Source organism: Schistocerca gregaria, chromosome 7 (assembly GCF_023897955.1).
Source record: "Schistocerca gregaria isolate iqSchGreg1 chromosome 7, iqSchGreg1.2, whole genome shotgun sequence".
NCBI classification, from domain to species: Eukaryota; Metazoa; Arthropoda; class Insecta; order Orthoptera; family Acrididae; genus Schistocerca; species Schistocerca gregaria.
In genome coordinates, this window is record NC_064926.1 from 40071397 (window position 1) to 40094680 (window position 23284).

Here is a 23284-nt window from a genome sequence, read left to right on the forward strand (position 1 = left end):
CAGGACGCTTCCCTGGGGAACACCTTATATCACTTCAGTTTTACTCGATGATTTGCCGTCTATTACTACGAACTGCGACCTTCCTGACAGGAAATCACGAATCCAAATTTCACAACTGAGACGATACCCCATAGTCCCGTAGCTTGATTAGAAGTCGCTTGTGAGGAACGATGTCAAAAGCTTTCCGGAAATCTAGAAATACGGAATCAACTTGAGATCCCCTGTCGATAGCGGCCATCACTTCGTGCGAATAAAGAGCTAGCTGTGTTGCACAAGAACGATATTTTATGAAACAATGCTGATCACGTATCAATAGATCGTTCCCTTCCAGGTGATTCATAATGTTTGAATACAGTATATGCTCCAAAAACCCTACTGCAAACCGACGTCAGCGATATAGGTCTGTAGTTAGATGGATAACTCCTACTACCCATCTTACACACTGGTGCGATCTGCGCAATTTTACAATCTGTAGGTACAGATCTATCGGTGAGCGAGCAGTTGTATATGAGCGCTAAGTACGGGGCAATAGTATCAGCGTAATCTGAAAGGAACGTAATCGGTATACAATCAGAACCTGAAGACTTGAACGTATCAAACGGTTTGAGTTGCTTCGCAACCCCTAAGGTATCTACTTCTAAGAAACTCATGTTAGCAGCTGTTCGTGTTTCAAATTTTGGAATATTCCATTCAAATTTTGGAATATTCCATTCAAATTTCGGAAAACTGCGTTCAATAACTCCACTTTAGCAGCACAGTCGTCGGTAACAGTACCATCGGCACTGCGCAGCGGAGGTATTGACTGCGTCTTCCCGCTTGTGTACTTTACATACGACCAGAATTTCTTCGGATTTTCTACCAAATTTCGAGACAATGTTTCGTTGTGGACCCTATTAAAGGCATCTCGCATTAAAGTCCGTGCCAAATTTCGTGCGTATGTAAATTTCAGCCAATCTTCGGGATTTCGCGTTCTTCTGAACTTCGCATGCTTTTTCCGTTGCCTCTGCAACAGAGATCGGACCTGTTTTGTGTACCACGGGGGATCAGTTACATCTCTTACCAATTTATGAGGTATGAATCTCTCAATTGCTGTTGCTACTATATCTTTGAATTTGAGCCACATCTCGTCTACATTTGCATAGTCAGTTCGGAAGGAGTGGAGATTGTCTCCTAGGAAGGATTCTAGTGACACTTTATCCGCTTTCTTAAATAAAATTATTTTGCGTTCGTTTCTGGTGGATTTGGAAGAAACGGTATTGCGTCTAGCTACAACGACTTTGTGATCATGTAAGGTGTCAGGCAAGTCCAACACCTTCCATGAAAACCCTGACACGATAAGCAAATCCACTAGTATGTCACATAGCTCCTAATAAATCGTGACATTAAACTAACCAAAGTAATACGAGTAACGAGTGAGCAAATGGAATACCACAGACTAACACAAGAATGACTAAATGCATATCATACCTTACCATCGTGAAACAGACGCAGTTCCGAGGGGAGAAACGAGGACAGAAGCCGAGAGCAGAACCGTGTTAAGCTCGGAGGCTCTACGATAAGGGACGGACTGGACACCCACGTCGCCAGCTAACCATTAGGACGACGACACCCACAAGTTTTAGCGTGAGACTTTTTCGCTTCTTCGTTACGTCAAGGACCACCCCCTAGCCCATGTTAAAAACTACAGCCCTCCAGAAAAACAGTATAGATCTTACGATAACACCAAAAGGGCCACACCACCCGCAAGTTTTAGCGTGACACTTTTTCGCGTCTCTGTTGCGTTGCAAACTTTAAAAACATTGCCCCACCACGAAAAGTATAACGTTTCTCATTGAATAGACAGAATTTTTGCAGGCGGAGCTTAAGGTTAACATTGAGACCCTGATTGATCAGATGAAAACACAGCCAGATAGTTTTTTTTTTTAAACCAGCTTCGGTAAATTGTAGTAAGGAGAAGATAGAAAAGAGTTGCTTCCGAGATGGCGAGGTGAGCGGAGCTGTGCTGCCCGTCGCCCTGACGCTGCCTAAACACCGATAAGGTAATGAACGCACGCGATGCCTAATTTTTGAGCGCATAAGGCTTCACTCAGAACTGCAGAAGTCTCATCTGTTACACCCCCTTTTTGCGTAATACTAGTGTCGATCGTAAATTAAAGCTCATGGTGTTCACATTTGCCACTTAAAGTAAAAATCTGAAACGCGATGATTTTTCTTTTATATAGTTATTCAGAAGCCACATCAGCCACTGTAATTTACGACAAGTTAGATAAGTAATTAAAGATAATTGAGGGTCACTGTAGACCAGTTTGATCGTTTTCTCTTTTGTGAAACTTAATTTAAACCTAGATTATAGATGTGATATGGCATAGGTCATTCTTCGATCGATTGTAGAACTTGGAAACCCATTCATGGAATATTCGTTCACATTTTTGTTGAACGCAGTTGGTTTTTACCATCCTGTATTAAAATACTTCCTTTTATCAATAGTGCAAATTATAAACAATGTTTTGTGAGTAGAATAAAATTTCCAATGGTAAACATAACTGCTTTTTCGACATTATTTTGCCAGCTAACTAAAAATAGGGAAGCCTTGAACCCCTTCCACTAAATTTAGTTAGTATTAATATTCTTTTACAGGGAGTTCGGTGGAGCTGACGCTGAAATCATTAAGTACTTGGTTACATCATCGCTAGTCTCACTGAACTCTTCTGAATTCAACATGTCATGTGTGGTCTGTTGTCTCCTTATCAGCAACAGGTCCCAGGTTCAAACTAGTCAATTCCCTAAAAAAACACGCTCAGAGCGTCGTTGCGCGAAAGTGGTAGGGAGACACGATATAGAACAAACAGACACCACCATGAATGTTTAGAATCACTAATCCCTGTATCAGTCATATGTGTGCATATGTATATACATGATGTAACAGATATAAGTGCAGATATTTTTCTGGTGATTAAGGGCAGTATACTAAACCACAATGCATCAATGTTTACTTCATCTGCAGACTAATAATTATAGCTAGTACGAGTAGTACGTTTTTAGATTGGTTAGCATCTCCAATTAGCAAGACCAAGCTATTAATGTTTATTTTGCCCTGGGCAGTAGGTCAGTTGATGTGTATACGTGTGGGCGCAAAACGGTCAGTTTATACTGACAGCCGTGTTTCAGCTAGTGGTGCAGTTACGACTGTGCTGAAAACATTAGGTTACAAAGTCTGTGACGTGTTTGCGGGGAGACTGTTCCGTGCAGGGGAAAGACAATCACCTCACTGACGAGCGTACATATTACGGTACAAAATATAGAATTATACACACATACTAATTACACCCTGTATGTAGGTAAGTATCTGTATATATACACAGAGTGAGTCACGCAAGGTGCAACACGCTTTTCATTTTGTGAACGGTTCTACATATCGGAACGCAATTATCGGTAAATATTAGAGCGTCGAGAGTACGTATATTTTTGTTCCGTTAATGTTTTTTGCACTGGTTTTAACGGAGATAGTGAAGTACATATTTTTAAATGGATCCGTATACTTTTTATAACTGTATTCGAAAGCTCTTTAGAAGCTAGTTTCGGTGATACAGCGCATTTTAATGTTTATATTGGAACCGGTATTATAAAAAATTGAAGAACGCCCTATAATTTGAGAGCACAGTCACTAGAATCGGTAACGGTGGTGGAAACACTGCCAACGCTACCCTAGCGCTACACTACGACCTATTCTCAACGCATTTGCCTGTTCACTTGTCTGCACTGAAGGCCGCTCATTTGCGCTTCACCATTAAAAGCGCAGACATGTACAACAGTGACGTGTACTACTTTTATGTGGTGAATGTAAAAGAAATGCCATAAAAACAGTACAGAGGTGCAGGGGTATCTCTCTGGATCGCCAGTGTCCGACGCACCAGCCAGTTTCACGAATTATTAAGACGCTAGTGGGGACAGGCAGGCTGAACGTCTGGCTGCGGCGCTAATGAGGCCACACAGTGGTATGAGATATATTGTTAAGGAATATGGAGTCAGCCAAGAGTGTCACTCGCATCCTGCATCGATAGAACTGTCACCGCCATCTGCCACTACATCAGGCACTCGACGACCGAAATTTCGAACGTCGTACAAATTTTTGTCGGTTAGCCCTTCAGCAACTAAATGACGACCCTTCGTTTTTCCATCGTGTGCTCTTTAGATGATGCAACGTTTAATAACCACGCTAATGAAAATTTGCGTAACATGCACTCGTGGGCAGCCGAAAATCTAGACTGGCTTCGTCAGGTGCAACATCAACGGCCTTGGAGCGTAAACGTATGGTGCAGCATCATAGGAAATTACATTTGGGACCTTACTTCATCTCAGGCGTTCTAAGTGGACATTCGTGCGCACACTTTCTGAGGAATATTCTGCCGGTTCTTCTAGAGGAGGTACCACTGGATATTCGACAGTGTATATGGCTGCAACACGACAGTTGTCCAGCTCACTCACCGGGTGCTGAAACGCAAATACTGAATGAGAATTTTCCCGGACGTTGGATGGGACGAAATTCTGTTGTCAAATGACCTGCAATGTCCGCGGATTTGACTCCTCCTGATTGTTTCTTTAGCGATATCACAAAGATGCATGTATGAGGAAGCCCCAACTACGTCAGACGAATTGTGTCGTCGAGTCACCAGTGCATGCTCCACCATATCATCCACTATAGCTACATCCGTTCGTCGTTCTTTCGAACAGCGATTGGAAATATAACTTTCACTACATGGTCAACAATTTGAACAGTACAAATAATGGATAACGTTATAAATTTGGAAGACTAAATTTATGTTTTGTTATTTGGGTAGTACCAAATGAACATTATTAAAATGTTTATATCACTTACGTGTGTACGAAATTGCATTACACTGTCAAATATGTCGACAGCGTGTTTACACGTAGCTGGTAAAACTGTAATTACGTGCTACCGTTCACCATGAAACGACGTTTACTTAAGAAGAATGTTTATTTTGCGGTGTACAGGTGGTCACAAAAATATTTTAAATAAAATGTTTAGTTCAGCGAATGTATCCCGTATGATATAATTTAGAGCAGTGTAGGTAGGAGAAAGTTGTCAGACAGCTTGTATTTTGCCTCTTAGAAGCTCAGAGCAACGTACAAAAAAAATATATTTTTTTTTAAATTTAAGAATGGTTATTTCTCTATTGCTTCAGTTCACGCAAATCTAAGAGGATATACTGTAGATTCTAGCCTATGTCGTATTTCCACATACAACATTCGTAGATGCATGTAGATTGTCAGTTGGTTCAAGGGCGCAGGCCTACCTTACAGTATACAACTACGTAGCCTGGTACGAGACACCTGCTCGTATGTGTCTGCAGCGCGAATGCCGCTTCCATCTACAATGCTCCCACATTCTAGGATATTTCTCGAATGCCGTACGACAGGTTTCAACGTCAACGTCAACGTTAACAAACAAGTGTATATCATCGAATGCAGGTGTGAAAAGTATTGTATTCCACTTTATCTCTTTCTTTTAAAAAGAAACCTACTGACCTTAATAACTCTGATTATACCAACGCTTAAAATATTAACCAAACAAAAATATCGGTGCCTTTCGAAGCTCTAACATTTCCCCAAAACCACGTTTCGATGTGTGTAACCGTTCATGAAACACAAGGGTGTTACGTCTTACGTCACTCACCGTGTATACGTAAGTATTGAAATGGGTGGTAAGAAGTTTTATGTTTTCTCATATTTGATGTATTTTGCATGTCTATAAATTGGTTTTCGTGTTGGGTAGTTAAATATTCATCAGGCCGGCAGCATCTGGAGAAGTAATGTGTTGATTCATTCGTTTATTTACTGGTACGCCCGCTTTCCAGTACCTGTGGTCCAAAACAGTGATTATGAGTGAATGGAAATGAGTGCATCGTAAATTTGAATGACTACACAGCCAGCCAGAGGAGAATGAGTCGCGTAAATCCATTGCCAACTTAAATTTAAGCCTAGATACGTAGAGAACAAAGGCTAAGACAGGAGTCAAAGATATACATCCACATGGACCTACGTAATGTTGTCAGCCCCAACAGTTCCTTTTCCCCCAAATATTGTTTTGAAAGTGAAGCCATTTCTCGGCATCCACCATGATGAGCATTCTGCCTCAGTCTTCGTAAGCTAGAAAACATGGTATCTTGAACTGTCCTACCTAACTTCAGGATACAGGCAAAGGGATTTATTTGTTTGCACACTCAGTGTTTTCTCTTTCAAATTCATCTCTGTCAGAAAAATAAGTTGTGGTCCCCTACTTTGTCCATTACATTAAATTTTCGTGCAAGCATGTAGTTTGATGATCATTGCTTCGTATGAGACTGAGCCATTGATCCACGCCAAATTACGGAATGCTTTAATCACTGCCAGTTCACAGTCTGTTAATATTTGGCCAACACTAGCCTGTATTGAAATTCGTGCGAAATTTATCCTCTTGCTAATGATTTTCTTCTTTGTAACTATTATGGAAGTCTTCTGATTACTATCCATCATGGTTTCACAACTAAAGAGTCAATGCGTCTTCCATAGTGCAGCACGTTACAATCTATGTGGAATGACTACCTACATGCCAACTGTATTATTATCTGGTGACTACTTTTTGATTATTCAAAAATTTTGTCTGCTTGCACGTTTCTTTGGTATGGCGTTCACCCACCATTCAATGTGTACATTCTTTGCTCTGCTTGCTAACAGTAGCCAGTAAAATTAATCGTTATCTTTTATTTACCTTTTCATATGAGTGCACGAGTGATTTTTGTTGTTTTACCCTCTAATCGTGAGCAGTGATATTGCCAAACCGAGGATATTGCCACCACCGTACCTCACGAACATAAATAATTCTGTTCCAGTTGTAGGACCACGTATTCAAGTACGATTTGAGGCACCTTTTCTGTAATGAATGCGAGATACTAAATGTATTCTAAAGTTTTTGCTGTCAACTCATTGGTCTTAAGTAATAAATATTCCCTACTGATGATGAAAAAGAACTCCATTGGTCATGAAAAGATATTACTAATGCCCAAACCATTACTTGTTTCATGCATATTACTAAACACCATGAGATAAACGCATCTGCAACGCTGAGGCAGAAAAGTGAAATACTGAATGAAGAAAGAAATGTGCAGTACAAAAGAACCTAGAGTGGTTTGCAATAACGTACCTTTCTCGAGATACTCGCGTCAATTCACGTTATACGTTGTGCCAAACCATAATTTAATTGATTTAATTACGCGACGTAAGTGAACATTACGTATTCATCATCTTGTACAGGAAATATTACAGCCCCTAGTTCAGAATCTGTGCCCAGGAACTTTTCATTAACTTGTGCACGAGTTATTTAATTACAACCCACAATAAATTTTCTAACCCCCCCTCCCCACTTTCAGTGTCCTGCCGACATTGAGTTAATTAGAGATTTAGCACAAGCTCGGAATGTTTCAAGGGTGGGGAAGGAAATGTGCTGTTCCCTTTCAAAGGAACCATCTGCTCATTTGCTTGCTATGTTTTAGGGAATTCACAGGAAACCTAAGCGTGGATAGCGAGATGTGAATTGAACCCTCGTTCGACATTGTGCTTATCACTGTCCCATCTTACTGTGTTTTCTGTATGTAAGTATATTTATATTTCTGTGTGTCTATATGTGTATATATATTTGTATGTATATGTGTGTTATATGTATATACGTGCGTATAAAATATTTTCAAAGATGGATGTGAATTTATTTTAACATTCACTTTCTGCCCAGAGAATGTACAGCGGCAGTTATTCTCTCCCTCTCTCTCTCTGTCTCTGTCTCTCTCTCTCTCTCTCTCTCTCTCACACACACACACACACACACACACACACACACACACACACACACACACACATACGCGCGCGCGCGCGCAATAGACACACTTGCTTTATATTTCCAAATCCGTCACGACAGTACATAGAAACGGGACAGGAGGATGGATATCACTAGATGGAGAAGTAGTGAGTCAGATTGACCATATTGCTATTCAAAAAAGATTCCAGAACAGTATTAAGAGTATCAGAGCCTTTAGAGCACCGATTTGACACAGACCATATGTGTAAAGGTCCTACCCCTTCGCTGCATTTATATACTGGAAGTAGTCATGCATGTCAAAAAAAGCACACTAAGAAAAGAAAACCTTTTTCCTCAAAACAAAAGTGTCATGATTACAGTACCAGGTTAGACAGTGACATAGATGTTAATGATTGTAACATCACGTTATGCCAAAAAGATGTATATCATGCAGGGATAAAACTTAACAACAGGTTACCAAGACATATAAAATCTCTTCCTGAACTACAAAGCTTTAAAAAGTCTGTGACAGCCTACCTTCTGAAAAACTGCCATTATTCAATCTCACAGTATCTTATGCAAGAAAAAATTTAATGCAAATCTTTCATTGTAGAAATAAGTTGTAAATATAAGATATTTCAAAAATTCGTAATTATTAATTGTATAGATACAATTTGTCATAAAAATTTAGATAATGGATGTTTGATGTTTGAAAAACCAATAGCTAAAAAGGTTTTCTGTCCAATATCCTGTGCACAATATATGTATTGAAAAAGAGAATGAAATGGACAAAAAAATAAAAGACACATCAAAAATGTAAATAAAATTAGATACAAAAAGTATAAATAGAGCTGAAATTACTACATATAACTTTGGAAATCTGGATGCAGAATCTACAAAACAAATTTTATCGAAGAAATGGAAAGCAACCTAACAAAAACTAGAGTGTCCAGCAGGGAACAACAAGACGTCGAAAGCAAATGGAACATCAGAAGAACAATATTCAGTCAGTATCTTCCAAAGTTATAGGAAAAAGGAAACGACCTAACAAAATTTGGTTTAACAAAATGTGCTAAGAGAAAGTTCTGGAGAGAAGAAATGCGAGAAAAGTGTGTCTTACAGAAAGGAACAATATGACAGTGAAGGAAAGATATTACAAAATCCGCCATGAAAAACAACGAACCCTAAGACAAGAGAAAGGGAATAGTACAACAATGTGATGAAAGAAGCGAAGGCTGATTTCAAGCACGACAGATCAAAGCGGATGTACCAAAATATTAAAATATCTTTGGGTAAATTTACTAAAACCGAACAATTTATAAAGGATAAGCATGGGAAAACTCTGACTAATAAGAGTGACATACAAAGAAGATGGAAGACATGATGATGGTAGTCCTATACTCCAAGGAGAGTAGGGGACGATGCGGGAGACCCGCCCCGATGCACTAGGCAAGGCCGTAGTGGAGGTGGTTTGCCATTGCCTTCTTCCGACCGAAATGTGGATGAATGATAATGATGAAGACGACACCACAATATCCATTTATCTCGAGGCAGGAGAGATTCCTCACACGTGCTGAGCCGTTTACAGAAAGATTCTTGTATTATCTTTTGATATTCCTTGACTTGCGGAAAGCGTTTGCCTCGGTGCACCACTGCAGACTCCTAAATAAGGTACGAGCATATGAGATTGGTACTCAAATATGTGAGTGGTTCGAAGAGTTGTTAAGTAATAGAACCCAGAACGTTGTCCTCGATGGTGAGTTTCCATCGGAGGTGAGGGTATCATCGGGAGTGCCACAGGGAAGTGTAGTAGGTCCGCTGTTGTTTTCCATCTACATAAATGATGTTTTGGATAGGATGGATAGCAATGTGCGGCTGTTTGCTGATGATGCCTTGGTGTACGGGAAGGTGCCGTCTTTGAGTGACTGGAGGATGATACAAGATGACTTGGACACGATTTGTGATTGGTGTAAAGAGTGGGAGCTAGCTCTAAATATAGATAAATGTAAGTTAATGCAGATGAATAGGAAAAAGAATCCCGTAATGTTTGAATACTCCATTAGTAGAAGAATGAGATTTTCACTCTGCAGTGGAGTGTGCGCTGATATGAAACTTCCTGGCAGATTAAAACTGTGTGCCCGACCGAGACTCGAACTCGGGACCTTTGCCTTTCGCGGGCAAGTGCTCTACCATCTGAGCTACCGAAGCACGACTCACGTGAGTTTCACTCCATTAGTAGTGTAGCGCTTGACACGGTCACCTCGATTAAATATTTGGGCGTAACATTGCAGAGTGATATGAAGTGGGACAAACATGTAATGGCAGTTGTGGAAAAGGCGGATAGTCGTCTTCGGTTCATTGATAGAATTTTGGGAAGATATGGGTCATCTGTAAAGGAGACCTATTCTTGAGTAGTGCTCGAGCGTTTGAGATCCCTATCGGGTCGGATTGGGGGACGACATAGAAGCAATTCAGAGGTGGACTGCTAGATTTGTTACTGCTAGGTTTGATCATCACGCGAGTGTTACGTAAATGCTTCCGGAACTCGGGTGGGAGTCTCTGGAGGAAAGGAAGCGTTCTTTCCGTGAATCGCTACTGAGGAAATTTAGATAACCAGCATTTGAGGCTGACTGCAGTACAATTTTACTGCCGGCAACTTACGTTTTACGGAAAGACCACAAAGATAAGAGAGATTAGGGCTTGTACAGAGGCATATGAGGAGTCATTTTTCCCTCGTTCTGTTTGGGAGTGGAACAGCGAGAGAAGATGGTAGTTGTGGTACGAGGTACCCTCCGCCACGCACCGTACGGTGGATTCCGGAGTATGTTTGCAGATGTAGATGTTGATACAGTACTCATATTAAAGTTTATCAGCTGACAACGGTCAAGACGTGTGTACGTAAGGGACTGGATCAGGCGAGCCGATCCCAAGTTCGAAAGAAACCGCTGAACTCTTAAAGTATAGGCCAGCAGGCGGAAAAGTCGAAGCAGGAGCTGGATGGCTCCGCCAAGGGAGGGCACCGAGAACCTCCGTTATAATTCATGTGGACGTGTCGCTAGTTCTCTGGCGGTGACGTACAGCAGCGAAAGCCGGGCAGAGGGGCTGTGTGTGTGTGTGTGTGTGAGAGAGAGAGAGAGAGAGAGAGAGAGAGAGAGAGAGAGAGAGAGCGAGAGCGAGAGCGTGCGCGCATTTGTGGGTGCGTGGGTGTGTGCGGCGCATTCGTGGGTGCGTGGGTGCGTGAGTGGGCGGGCGGATGGTTGGCTGTGTGTCAACCGCTGTGGCTTCCGCTGTTCGTCGCACCCCTGACGTCTCCCGAACGAGAAATGTAGTGCTGCAGCAGAGGGCGTGCGGGCGGACGGCTGCCTATACTGCGGCTGACGCCTCTGCTGTTCGTCAGAGAACTCGTCCGTTCACCGCTGTTTCCAGGTACCAGCTCGTTAGTGCTGGTTACATAATTTCAGTTTCTGGGGAAAACTGATATTAGTTTATTTCCGAACTACAGTTTGAGGTTGGCTGTGTTAACGAGGCGAGGCAGAAATCCATAGAAAAATTTACATGGAGGGAAGTTCCGCTATTGTTCACGGTTGGCCCTCATATATGCGAGACACTCAGTTGCATTGCGTGTACTTTACTTTAGTGGGCATATAAGGTCATGACACTCATCGCGCGCAGTCTTACCTTATACAATTATTTTAAAATAAGCGACGGACTCACAGTATTACATTGCATCTCCTTCACTCTGCTCGCCAGCGGTAGACAGTGGAATTGATTGTTTCCTTTTATTCCTATTAATCTTCTAGCATGAGTGAATGAGCGATTTATGTTCTTTTACCATCTAACGACGAGCATTGTGATGTTTATTTTACATTCGGATTTATTATAAGGTGTAACACCTGTTCTGTTTGGTTCTGTCATTATACAATATAGGAACAAAGGTAATTATAATTTTTTTCTTCTCATTTACAGATCGTTGTGTCCCGCTTTGTTGTTCAACTAAAGCTGTAAGAAATGACAATTTTATGAGGCGTAGTTAAATGAAAACTAGACAGAAAGAAAAAATTGAGAGTCAACTGTTTTGTGTCGTATGCTCCTGCGATTTGATTGTTCCGGTGAAGTGTTTTCTATCTCTTTCGATTCGCTTTGCAGTGCCCCGGTTGCGGCGCACTCGCGGATTCCGTGCGGGAAGTCGAAGTCGAAAGAGAGTCTCGCGAAGAGAGAGAGAGAGAGAGAGAGAGAGAGAGAGAGAGAGAGAGAGAGAGAGAGACGAGCGGTCCTGGGCGGAGCGACGCCGGAAGACCGCGGAAGTCGCGTCGGCAAGTGGTGTGGGTGTGGCAGCTGCATTGGGGCCGGCCGAGCAGCGGAACTGGAGGTGCTACAGTGACTCGCTGTCCCTCGTTCTGTTTACGAGTGAACCTTCCGCACGCTGTGGCAACGGTCTGGTATTATTCTGGCCGTTACCTTATTAGCGGCAGATGGATTAATATTGTTAAAGGTGAGCTGTTAGTTTGGTGCATCTTCATCTGGTGGAGTTACAGAGAGACTTCTTTCCGTCGTATTCTGGCTTGCGCTGCTGAGCAGTGAGTGTTCCCACGTCGCGTGTCAAATACTGACTTGTGCCCTGGTTGATTTACGTAGGAATTGGAGTGCCTATGTGGGCGTGTTTGCTTAAATTGTTGATGATGTGTTTCACAATAACCTTACTTGAGTGTCTAAATTGCACTTCAATTCGTTACCAAAGTTATGTCAGTTAATGGGCGCCCAAATTGTCAGGCTAGTCAAGAAAAGTTTAAGTCTACTGTGACGCCACTTTTTATATGTTGGCCTACGACTGTTGATGGATTTCTGTGGTAAAATTCAAATGGAGGCACTGTCTTGTTAACTTGTCTGAACTGAATGTGCTTGCCTTGTAAAACAGTTCATTACTAATTCTGAGTAGTTCCATCAGTGGTAGGGCACTCGTTATTCTGGACCAGACTGTACTCTTCATTAATTGCATTGTAAATCGGTTTGCTACTTAAGATTAAAACGCAAGCGCCATTGTGGGTAATATTTACCATTTAACTATATGAGTTGGTTCTGTGAATCATTGTGGCACACAAGGTCACGTAAGACAGCGCTGTAGTGGACAGATATTGCTATACGTCTGTGATATTATTTCCTTTAAGCCACTGTGCCCATTATGTTACGTAAGGCTTACCTGTTTACAAATTTTCTGTATTTCTTAATAAGATTTTACAACCATTAAAATTTTGGGAAATGTTGAAATCTCGTATTTGCAGATTGATGTTAGATAACTTGTTGATGATTCCTGTTAAATCAGCTGATGTACATTTGAATTGAACAGGCTATACGTCAATATGTTGTTGCCAGTATTTTGCATGACTTTTCTTGCGTAATAAATTAAATTTTATATTCTATCCTCAATTTGTTGCTCAGCCTTCCACTCCAGCATCCCCTGTATCCTGCTCCCTTCCATATCATGTTTATTATTTCAAAATAAATCGCCCTAGCTATTGATAAATTTATACAATTGTGACCCAAGATGGCCAATGCCTTCACAGAAAGCAAGCATTTTTCCCGAAAGGCATGGACCGTCGTGTCTCACAATGAGATAAAGTATTAACAGTTATGGTGATTGCTTCCAAAATAATAAAGTTCACTTACACGTCTCCACCTTGGATCCAGTTATGACCAATCTGTGTGATGGACTGAACAGTAGGCATACATCTGCCCGGTCTGGCGCTCTGGTGCTAGACACCAGAAGCCGTCGAGGTCCTGCATGGCACTGAGAAGAGTCGTCATAGACTCATCGACTTTTCGCGTGCGAGTCTTGTTATCACTAACATGGCGAGCAGCAGTGTCGTGGAGCGATAAACTCCAGACGCGGTAGCTCACGATACTGTATTCTTGCGGTATTATAACAGAGTGGTGAGAGACCCAGCTTGTGTGTACAGGGTTTAACAAAAAGACACAGAAAAGTGCCTAGGCGTTTAGAGAGCGCCATGAGGAAGAAACTGAGGAGAGCAACCCGTGTCATGCAAGGACGCTGCAGGGCTCCGAAATTATGGTCGCCCAGGCCTGCAGCTACACCATCCCTCCAGTAGCGCCGGCAGTGGTGGCCGAGCGGTTCTAGGCGCCTCAGTCCGGAACCGTGCAACTGCTACGGTCGCAGGTTCTAATCCTGCCTCGGGCATGGATGTGTGTGTCCTTAGGTTAGTTAGGTTTAGGTAGTTCTAAGTTCTAGGGAACTGATGACCTTCAGTAGCTGTGTGCGCTCATGGACCATAGAACAAATCTCTCGCAAAAGATGTGAGCGATTTCGACTGATTTCTAAGATCGGCGGTACATGAGATGGAGCCTGATGCTGTGTAGAACGACCTGTCTCGAAAAAAGGGGGCACGCAAAAGACGTGGTCACCAGGCATTTATGTACCCATTCGAGTCAACCGAAGCGTCCGATCCCACCCATCGGCTTAACACTTCCTTTGACCTATATAGGTCAACAAAACTACCGATACCAAATCATAAAACCCAATACTACAACCACATCCACAATCATCACTACCTCAAAAAACACAGCAAACCAACAAAATTGGAATCGAAAGCTTCCCTTGACCTGTTATCCTTACGACATCTCCACATACAGCCGTCCCTGGTCCGAGACACCGGAACATTAGTAAGCCTCATTTCTTCACGACGTACTGAACACTTCACCATTTCATCCGAAAATCCGAATAGTTAAATAGTTGAAGAAATGTTATTAGAGACAACGCACTGACCCCCCATCATCGCCAACAACCCTTGTCAGTCATATCCGTACCTACCAAATACTTAAAGTAGTTTAACAAAATTTACACACGACGAACAGAAAAATCTATAATAACTTCGAAATAACAAAACTGAAATCGAACACTCACTGAAAAATATTCCGCTGAAAGCACAGTCCTGATACCTCTCACGTGCAATGCAATCACGAAAATGAACACCACACGCCACGTAACACGGGACTCATAAACACACCACCAGAGACAACCACCAACCGCAACAATACGCCACCTATAAAAAATAAACTAAAAACATCACCTAACACACCACCAGAGAGCAGCACCGATCACATGAAAACGACACCTACAAACACGCCACTCTCACAAAGTAAATTCCGTTCCATCGTGTTGTCACACACCGCGACAGCCTTACGTCACGGGTCAAAGCCGATGGGTAGGATCGGACGCTTCGGTTGACCCGCCCATTCCAGACCGAGACAGTTTGTGCTTTACGGACAGAGGAAGCGACCAAACAGTAGACTTCCTACACTTGGTTCGACATGTATCCTTGGAAATAAACAATTTCTCACGTGGTATTGTGCTCTTAGGCCCTGCCGAATGGACGGATCTGGGCTTCCCGTTACAGTCAAGTGGGTAATCCAGCCATGCCATATTATGACCACATTGTCTACTACAATATCTGTTTTTTGCGCAGTATGACAGTCCCACACACTGGTATCACATGTGGATCACATGTGTTGCCGTATGTGCTGCACAAACCGAAACTTCGTGCTATAGTAAATACACTTCCCAGAGCCATACAGTCCAGCATCGTGTGAAGTCGTCTGTACGATGATACGGCTCACTTATAGGTTCTGGGGACATAATCATAATATTTATTTGTTTTGGATTAATATATTTCACCAGTCAAGATGAAAGCCTTCTTCCTCCCACTCGCAGAAACCTTCATTGATCTCTGTAGTACATGAACAGTTTACAACAATAATAATAATAATAATACCAATATCATTTCGAGAAAGAAAACTGGCGTTCTACGGATCGGAGCGTGGAATGTCAGATCCCTTAATCGGGCAGGTAGGTTAGAAAATTTAAAAAGGGAAATGGATAGGTTAAAGTTAGATATAGTGGGAATTAGTGAAGTTCGGTGGCAGGAGGAACAAGACTTCTGGTCAGGTGATTACAGGGTTATAAACACAAAATCAAATAGGGGTAATGCAGGAGTAGGTTTAATAATGAATAGGAAAATAGGAATGCGGGTAAGCTACTACAAACAGCATAGTGAACGCATTATTGTGGCCAAGATAGATACGAAGCCCACACCTACTACAGTAGTACAAGTTTATATGCCAACTAGCTCTGCAGATGACGAAGAAATTGAAGAAATGTACGATGAAATAAAAGAAATTATTCAGATAGTGAAGGGAGACGAAAATTTAATAGTAATGGGTGACTGGAATTCGAGTGTAGGAAAAGGGAGAGAAGGAAACATAGTAGGTGAATATGGATTGGGGCTAAGAAATGAAAGAGGAAGCCGCCTAGTAGAATTTTGTACAGAGCACAACTTAGTCATAGGTAACACTTGGTTTAAGAATCATGAAAGAAGGTTGTATACGTGGAAGAACCCTGGAGATACTAAAAGGTATCAGATACATTATATAATGGTAAGACAGAGATTTAGGAACCAGGTTTTGGGTTGTAAGACATTTCCAGGGGCAGATGTGGACTCTGACCACAATCTATTGGTTATGACCTGTAGATTAAAACTGAAGAAACTGCAAAAATGTGGGAAATTAAGGAGATGGGACCTGGATAAACTGAAAGAACCAGAGGTTGTACAGAGTTTCAGGGAGAGCATAAGGGAACAATTGACAGGAATAGGGGAAAGAAATACAGTAGAAGAAGAATGGGTAGCTCTGAGGGATGAAGTAGTGAAGGCAGCAGAGGATAAAGTAGGTAAAAAGACGAGGGCTGCTAGAAATCCTTGGGTAACAGAAGAAATATTGAATTTAATTGATGAAAGGAGAAAATATAAAAATGCAGTAAATGAAGCAGGCAAAAAGGAATACAAACGTCTCAATAATGAGATCGAGAGGAAGTGCAAAATGGCTAAACAGGGATGGCTAGAGGATAAATGTAAGGATGTAGAGGCTTATCTCACTAGGGGTAAGATAGATACTGCCTACAGGAAAATTAAAGAGACCTTTGGAGAGAAGAGAACCACGTGTATGAATATCAAGAGCTCAGATGGCAACCCAGTTCTAAGCAAAGAAGGGAAGGCAGAAAGGTGGAAGGAGTATATAGAAGGTTTATACAAGGGTGATGCACTTGAGGACAATATTATGGAAATGGAAGAGGATGTAGATGAAGACGAAATGGGTGATACGATATTGCGTGAAGAGTTTGACAGAGCACTGAAAGACCTGAGTCGGAACAAGGCCCCCGGTGTAGACAACATTCCATTAGAACTACTGACGGCCTTGGGAGAGCCAGTCATGACAAAACTCTACCAGCTGGTGAGCAAGATGTATGAGACAGGCGAAATACCCTCAGACTTCAAGAAGAATATAATAATTCCAATCCCAAAGAAAGCAGGTGCTGACAGATGTGAAAATTACCGAACTATCAGTTTAATAAGTCACAGCTGCAAAATACTAACGCGAATTCTTTACAGACGAATGGAAAAACTGGTAGATGCGGACCTCGGGGAGGATCAGTTTGGATTCCGTCGAAATGTTGGAACACGTGAGGCAATACTGACCTTACGACTTATCTTAGAAGAAAGATTAAGAAAAGGCAAACCTACGTTTGTAGCATTTGTAGACTTAGAGAAAGCTTTTGACAATGTTGACTGGAATACTCTTTTTCAAATTCTGAAGGTGGCAGGGGTAAAATACAGGGAGCGAAAGGCTATTTACAATTTGTACAGAAACCAGATGGCAGTCATAAGAGTCGAGGGGCATGAAAGGGAAGCAGTGGTTGGGAAAGGAGTGAGACAGGGTTGTAGCCTCTCCCCGATGTTATTCAATCTGTATATTGAGCAAGCAGTAAAGGAAACAAAAGAAAAATTTGGAGTAGGTATTAAAATTCATGGAGACGAAGTAAAAACTTTGAGGTTCGCCGATGACATTGTAATTCTGTCAGAGACTGCAAAGGACTTGGAAGAGCAGTTGAACGGAATGGACAGTGTCTTGAAAGGAGGATATAAGATGAACATCAACAAAAGCAAAACGAGGATAATGGAATGTAGTCCAATTAAATCGGGTGATCTGAGGGAATTAGATTAGGAAATGAGACACTTAAAGTAGTAAAGGAGTTTTGCTATTTAGGAAGTAAAATAACTGATGATGGTCGAAGTAGAGAGGATATAAAATGTAGACTGGCAATGGCAAGGAAAGCGTTTCTGAAGAAGAGAAATTTGTTAACATCGAATATAGATTTATGTATCAGGAAGTCGTTTCTGAAAGTATTTGTTTGGAGTGTAGCCATGTATGGAAGTGAAACATGGACGATAACTAGTTTGGACAAGAAGAGAATAGAAGCTTTCGAAATGTGGTGCTACAGAAGAATACTGAAGATAAGGTGGATAGATCACGTAACTAATGAGGAGGTATTGAATAAGATTGGGGAGAAGAGAAGTTTGTGGCACAACTTGACTAGAAGAAGGGATCGGTTGGTAGGACATGTTTTGAGGCATCAAGGGATCACAAATTTAGCATTGGAGGGCAGTGTGGAGGGTAAAAATCGTAGAGGGAGACCGAGAGATGGGTACACTAAGTAAATTCAGAAGGATGTAGGTTGCAGTAGGTACTGGGAGATGAAGAAGCTTGCACAGGATAGAGTAGCATGGAGAGCTGCATCAAACCAGTCTCAGGACTGAAGACCACAACAACAACAATATCATTTCATTACAATTATGAAAAGTCCCCTTAGAAAAATTATACATGACTGTGTTTAAACTGACACAATATTTTTAGCGCAAAGCAATCTGACTTTCAAAAATCCCTACAAAAGAATGGGCTTGACTAACATTAACATATACCTTTCACAAATCACTTACCTCAAAAATCTTAGTTACTCGAACTACTGCAATACAGCGAGCGACACTACTGCCAGCTAAATAAAAGATTCAAACTACTGAACGCACTAACTACTGATAGGCATAGTTAGCAAATGAAAGATTTTGATAGAGAGCAAACAATGTATTTACCTTAATAGTGTTCAATAGTCATAATGTATATAGTAGTTCATCACATCCAGTCTTACAAATTTCAAAACTCCGCCCATCTCTCTCCCCACATCCACCACTGCTGGCGGCTCACCTCCAACTGCGCAACGCTACGTGCTGTTCACATCCATCTGCCCAACACTACAATGGCAGACAACAATGCAGACCAGCCACAGACTGCACACAGCACAGCCAGTGATTTTTCATACAGAGCGCTACGTGGCGTTACGAATAAGAAAACCTAAACAGCCTACTTACATAGCCCCCATGCAACCCACAAAAAATTTTACAAATGTTTTGGGCACTGGTCAATACATATTTGTTAAAATGTTTTTCACAATTTCAATAACAAAGAAATCAAATGCGCACACTTAGTGATACTATGTTGTTCAAAAGATAAAATTCTCTCACAGTCCATAAAGACAGTCCTGATCATTCATCACAGTAAAATTGCAGTTTTTTTCCTCCTCAAAGTCTGAGTAGTAAAAGAAAATGCACACGGAAGTAGTGTATTTCCATGCAGTCTTGAAGAAGTAGTGTTGTCCTTCCAACGGAAAGACAGTGCTTGCTGACTCTTCACATGCAGACAGGTAATGGGCCACAACAGAACAAACCCACAGCAGAGTCAGTCGAAGTTTTGAAGACTATTGGTAGGTAGGTCATCACAGAGCAGACCCACTGTAGTCCTGGTAGAGAGTATGGTATTGGTGCGTCATCAAAGGTGCAGACCCACTGTAGTCCATGTCGAGACGACCAGCGACTGTTGCGACTGTGCAGGTGCACAATCACCATCGAAGAGTCTTGCGGAGTATGTAGCAAGTCCATGAACCGCCACTTGTGCACCCACAAAGTATTTTTTAAAAATTGTCTTTAGAACCAGCATTGCTGTTAACATGTCCCTTGCTGAATTATTAACACACGTGCAAACACTATCAGTCCCTACTTCTCACATATTGCCCATATACTTTGACCAACGGAAACGTGTGCAGTGAAATGTAACTTACAAGAAACTTAATTTGATGAAGTGGTGTCAATTACAATTTTATAACATAAGAATACAATAACAAAGGTACAAAATACATCATTAAAACATAATAATACAGGTAACATTTGTAGTAATACAGCTTTTACAAAACAATCAAAGTAACATATACATCAGTATTACAGGAATTATGACATAAGTAAATACATAAAAGATCAGAATAACTTTTGAAACATCAACTTCACACATGAGCATTAAAATAAAACAGAGTAAATCATGTCTAAGCATCTTTACAAAATAATTAACATAGTATTAGAAAAATTCTAAAACATATCTCTTAGCAGATAAACACATAAAGACAGGAAAATCAAAAATACACAAGAGTACACAAACAGTAGGCTGTTTAGGTTTTCTTATTGGTAATGCTACGTAGCGCTCTGTATGAAAAATCACTGGCTGTGCTGTGTGGCTAGTTTGCATTGTTGTCTGCCATTGTAGTGTTGGGCAGGTGTATGTGAACAGCGCGTAGCGTTGCGCAGTTGGAGGTGAGCCGCGAGCAATGGTGGATGTGGGGAGAGAGATGGGCGGAGTTTTGAAATTTGTAAGACTGGATGTGATGAACTGCTATATACATTATGACTTTTGAACACTATTAAGGTAAATACATTGTTTGCTCTCTATCAAAATCTTTCCTTTGATAACTATGCTTATCAGTAGTTAGTGCCTTCAGTAGTTTGAATCTTTTATTTAGCTGGCAGTAGTGGCGCTCGCTGTATTGCAGTATTTCGAGTAACGACGATTTTTGTGAGGTAAGTGATTTGTGAAAGGTATATGTTAATGTTAGTCAGGCCCATTTTTTGTAGGGATTTTTGAAAGTCAGATTGCGTTGCGCTAAAAATATTGTGTGTCAGTTTAAACACAGTCATGTATAATTTTTCTAAGTGGACGTTTCATATGTCGACCCTTAGCCGAGGATACCTCACTGGAATCTTCTGATGTTTTGTTGTAGTTTGTGTAATTTGTGTAGATTTTGTTTATTGCTAGCACGTAAATGTAGAGAAAATCTCCTTTGTAGTTGCAGTCTTTCATTGTTGTACAGTAAAACAGGTGTGGCAAGCATGTAAATTTGCACCAAGTATTTCGCAGCTGTGCTTGCAATTAACTAGATATTATTTTCAGTGCTATGTTAATGTGTTCTCTTATTTTTACTCTTCAAATTGTGTTTTTCTGTGTTGTGTGAAATATTGTGACATTAATGGCGTGTGAAAAACATAATACTAGGCTCCAAAGTAAACTGAGAAATGACAGTGAAGACGAAGGCAGTGTGTTAGCGCCACCATGTAATGAATTAACTAATGTCCAAAGTAGTAATTTGGTAATTATGCATAGGGAAATGGAGTGGGCCGCAAATAATGTTGTAGTTAGTGAAACAATTAGTGAACAGGGAAGCATTATCGATCGATCGGAAGGTAACAGCTCGCCTCAGGATTCTGAAATGACAGGACACAATCTTGTAAATACTGTAGATTCAGGTTTTGCGTCCTCGCCGTTTTCTCAAATAAATCGAGACACATTTTCTGCTTTTCAGACTGCGAATATTGCCGGTTCAAATGCACTGCCCTATAGCACTGAGGAACATGTTTCAGACACCAGTGCACTGTTATTACAGTTAATGCAAGAAATGGGACAAAACCTTCAAACGTTAGACACAATGGAACAAAATCTTCGGAAGTTAGACACCACACTTGAACAAACACGTGAAGATTTAAGATTTAACTACTGAGTTACATAACATTGAATCGAAATGTCAAAAAGTCTGTAATGACGTAAAAACACAAATTTGTGAGCATTTCCAACCTACTTTTCGCGTCATGAAAATGCATTACAGAATCACGAAGCAGCCATAAAGGAACTGAAAACTATAGTTCATGAAAATCACGACACCTTGCAAGCTAAAATTGACTCAGTTGCATCTATCGATTCGGTTACGCAACTTACAAAAACTCAGGAAAACTTAAAGGACACAGTAGATACTCTGAAAATTGGTTCAGAAAGACATGGAGGAAATGAGTTCATTATCAGAGAAAGTAGCTGAAATTTCGGATAAGCTAAATAATTTATCTACGAAGGTAGATGATAATCTGAATGACACAAAACCTGATACAGAAGAGTGCGAAAAAAATTAGGAAATTCAAACAAATTCAGAATCAAATTAATACGCAACACCAAAGAGAAATCCGGGACGTACAAGATCAGCTGACACAGGTAATACAAGAATTACGTATTTTAGAGGACACTCGCGCTCCAATACGGGAAGAGCGACATAGAAATACGGAACAGCCACAAAATAATAACACAGGGCACTTCGGAAATTATGAAAGAAATTCGCAAGGTATACCGAATTTTGAGATGGAACCGCGGAAACGACGTAACAATGACCGACATGCGACTCGCCGACATGATGATTTTGAGTATAAGATTTTTATTACTACACGTAAAATCAAAACATTTAAGAATTCCGGCAACGACATTCATGCACAAGCGTGGCTTCATCAATTCTCTCATTGTTTTCCTCCCAACTGTTCATTAGAGCACAGATTAGAATTTATGTGGCTATTTAGAGAATGAACCAGCTGTAGGAATGCGATCGGTCATTCACGATTGTCACAGTGGAGAAGAATTTTATCATGCCTTCCTCTCAGTATATTGGTCTCAAGCTACACAAGACCGAGTAAAACATGGCATCATAATGATGAAACATTTTGAACAATCTGAATTTTTCAGTCTTGTGAAATATTTTGACGACATGTTGTACAAGAATCAGTACCTGTCAAACGCATACAACCCCTCAGAACTCATCCGCATTTGATTAATCAAATTACCTGAACATTTACGGCATATTATTTTGGCAGGACGTTGCAAAGACGACATTGAAGCTTTTCAGGGACTGTTACAAGAAGTGGAAATTGACACTGACAATCGCGGAACGCCAAAACAGGACACAACAATTACAGGTCACAGCCGTCACAATTCCGCGATGAAAGAAATAATAACTGGACACGACAAGGCTATTCCCACAACACAAATCGTGACCAAAACAGACACCACCCGTATGAGAACCGTTGGCAGAGCAGTAATAATTACAGGGAAAGATCACCTCTCCGCAGTAGTGACTATCACAGGGACAATCAGAGAAACAGACAATATGGGAACCAAAATAATTACTATCAAGGGAGACAGAATAACTTTAGACGCAACGGTACAGCGCGCAGTTACGATTCAGGGAGAAATTCTCCACCACGTGACCGACAAGAAAGAAACTATGGAATCTACCGACATGACAGAGATATGATCGTAACGACAGACCTGAATTTCATCAGAACTGGCGGGATTCTAACAGAGCAGGGCCCTCTCGACAAGGTGAATTTGTAGAAGTTAGGTCTC

The 23284-nt window shown here is 41.1% G+C and overlaps 1 protein-coding gene across 1 annotated transcript in view; it reads right to left on the reverse strand.

The window, feature by feature from the left end:
* The window catches only part of LOC126281825 (adipokinetic hormone/corazonin-related peptide receptor variant I-like), a 156656-nt gene extending 143026 nt beyond the window's left edge, over positions 1–13630 (reverse strand). Inside the window, exon 1 of the mRNA XM_049981054.1 lies at positions 13575–13630. Within this exon, the coding sequence (XP_049837011.1) occupies positions 13575–13630 (56 nt within the window). The remainder of the gene's footprint in view (positions 1–13574) is intronic.
* Between the last annotated feature and the right edge of the window lie 9654 nt (positions 13631–23284).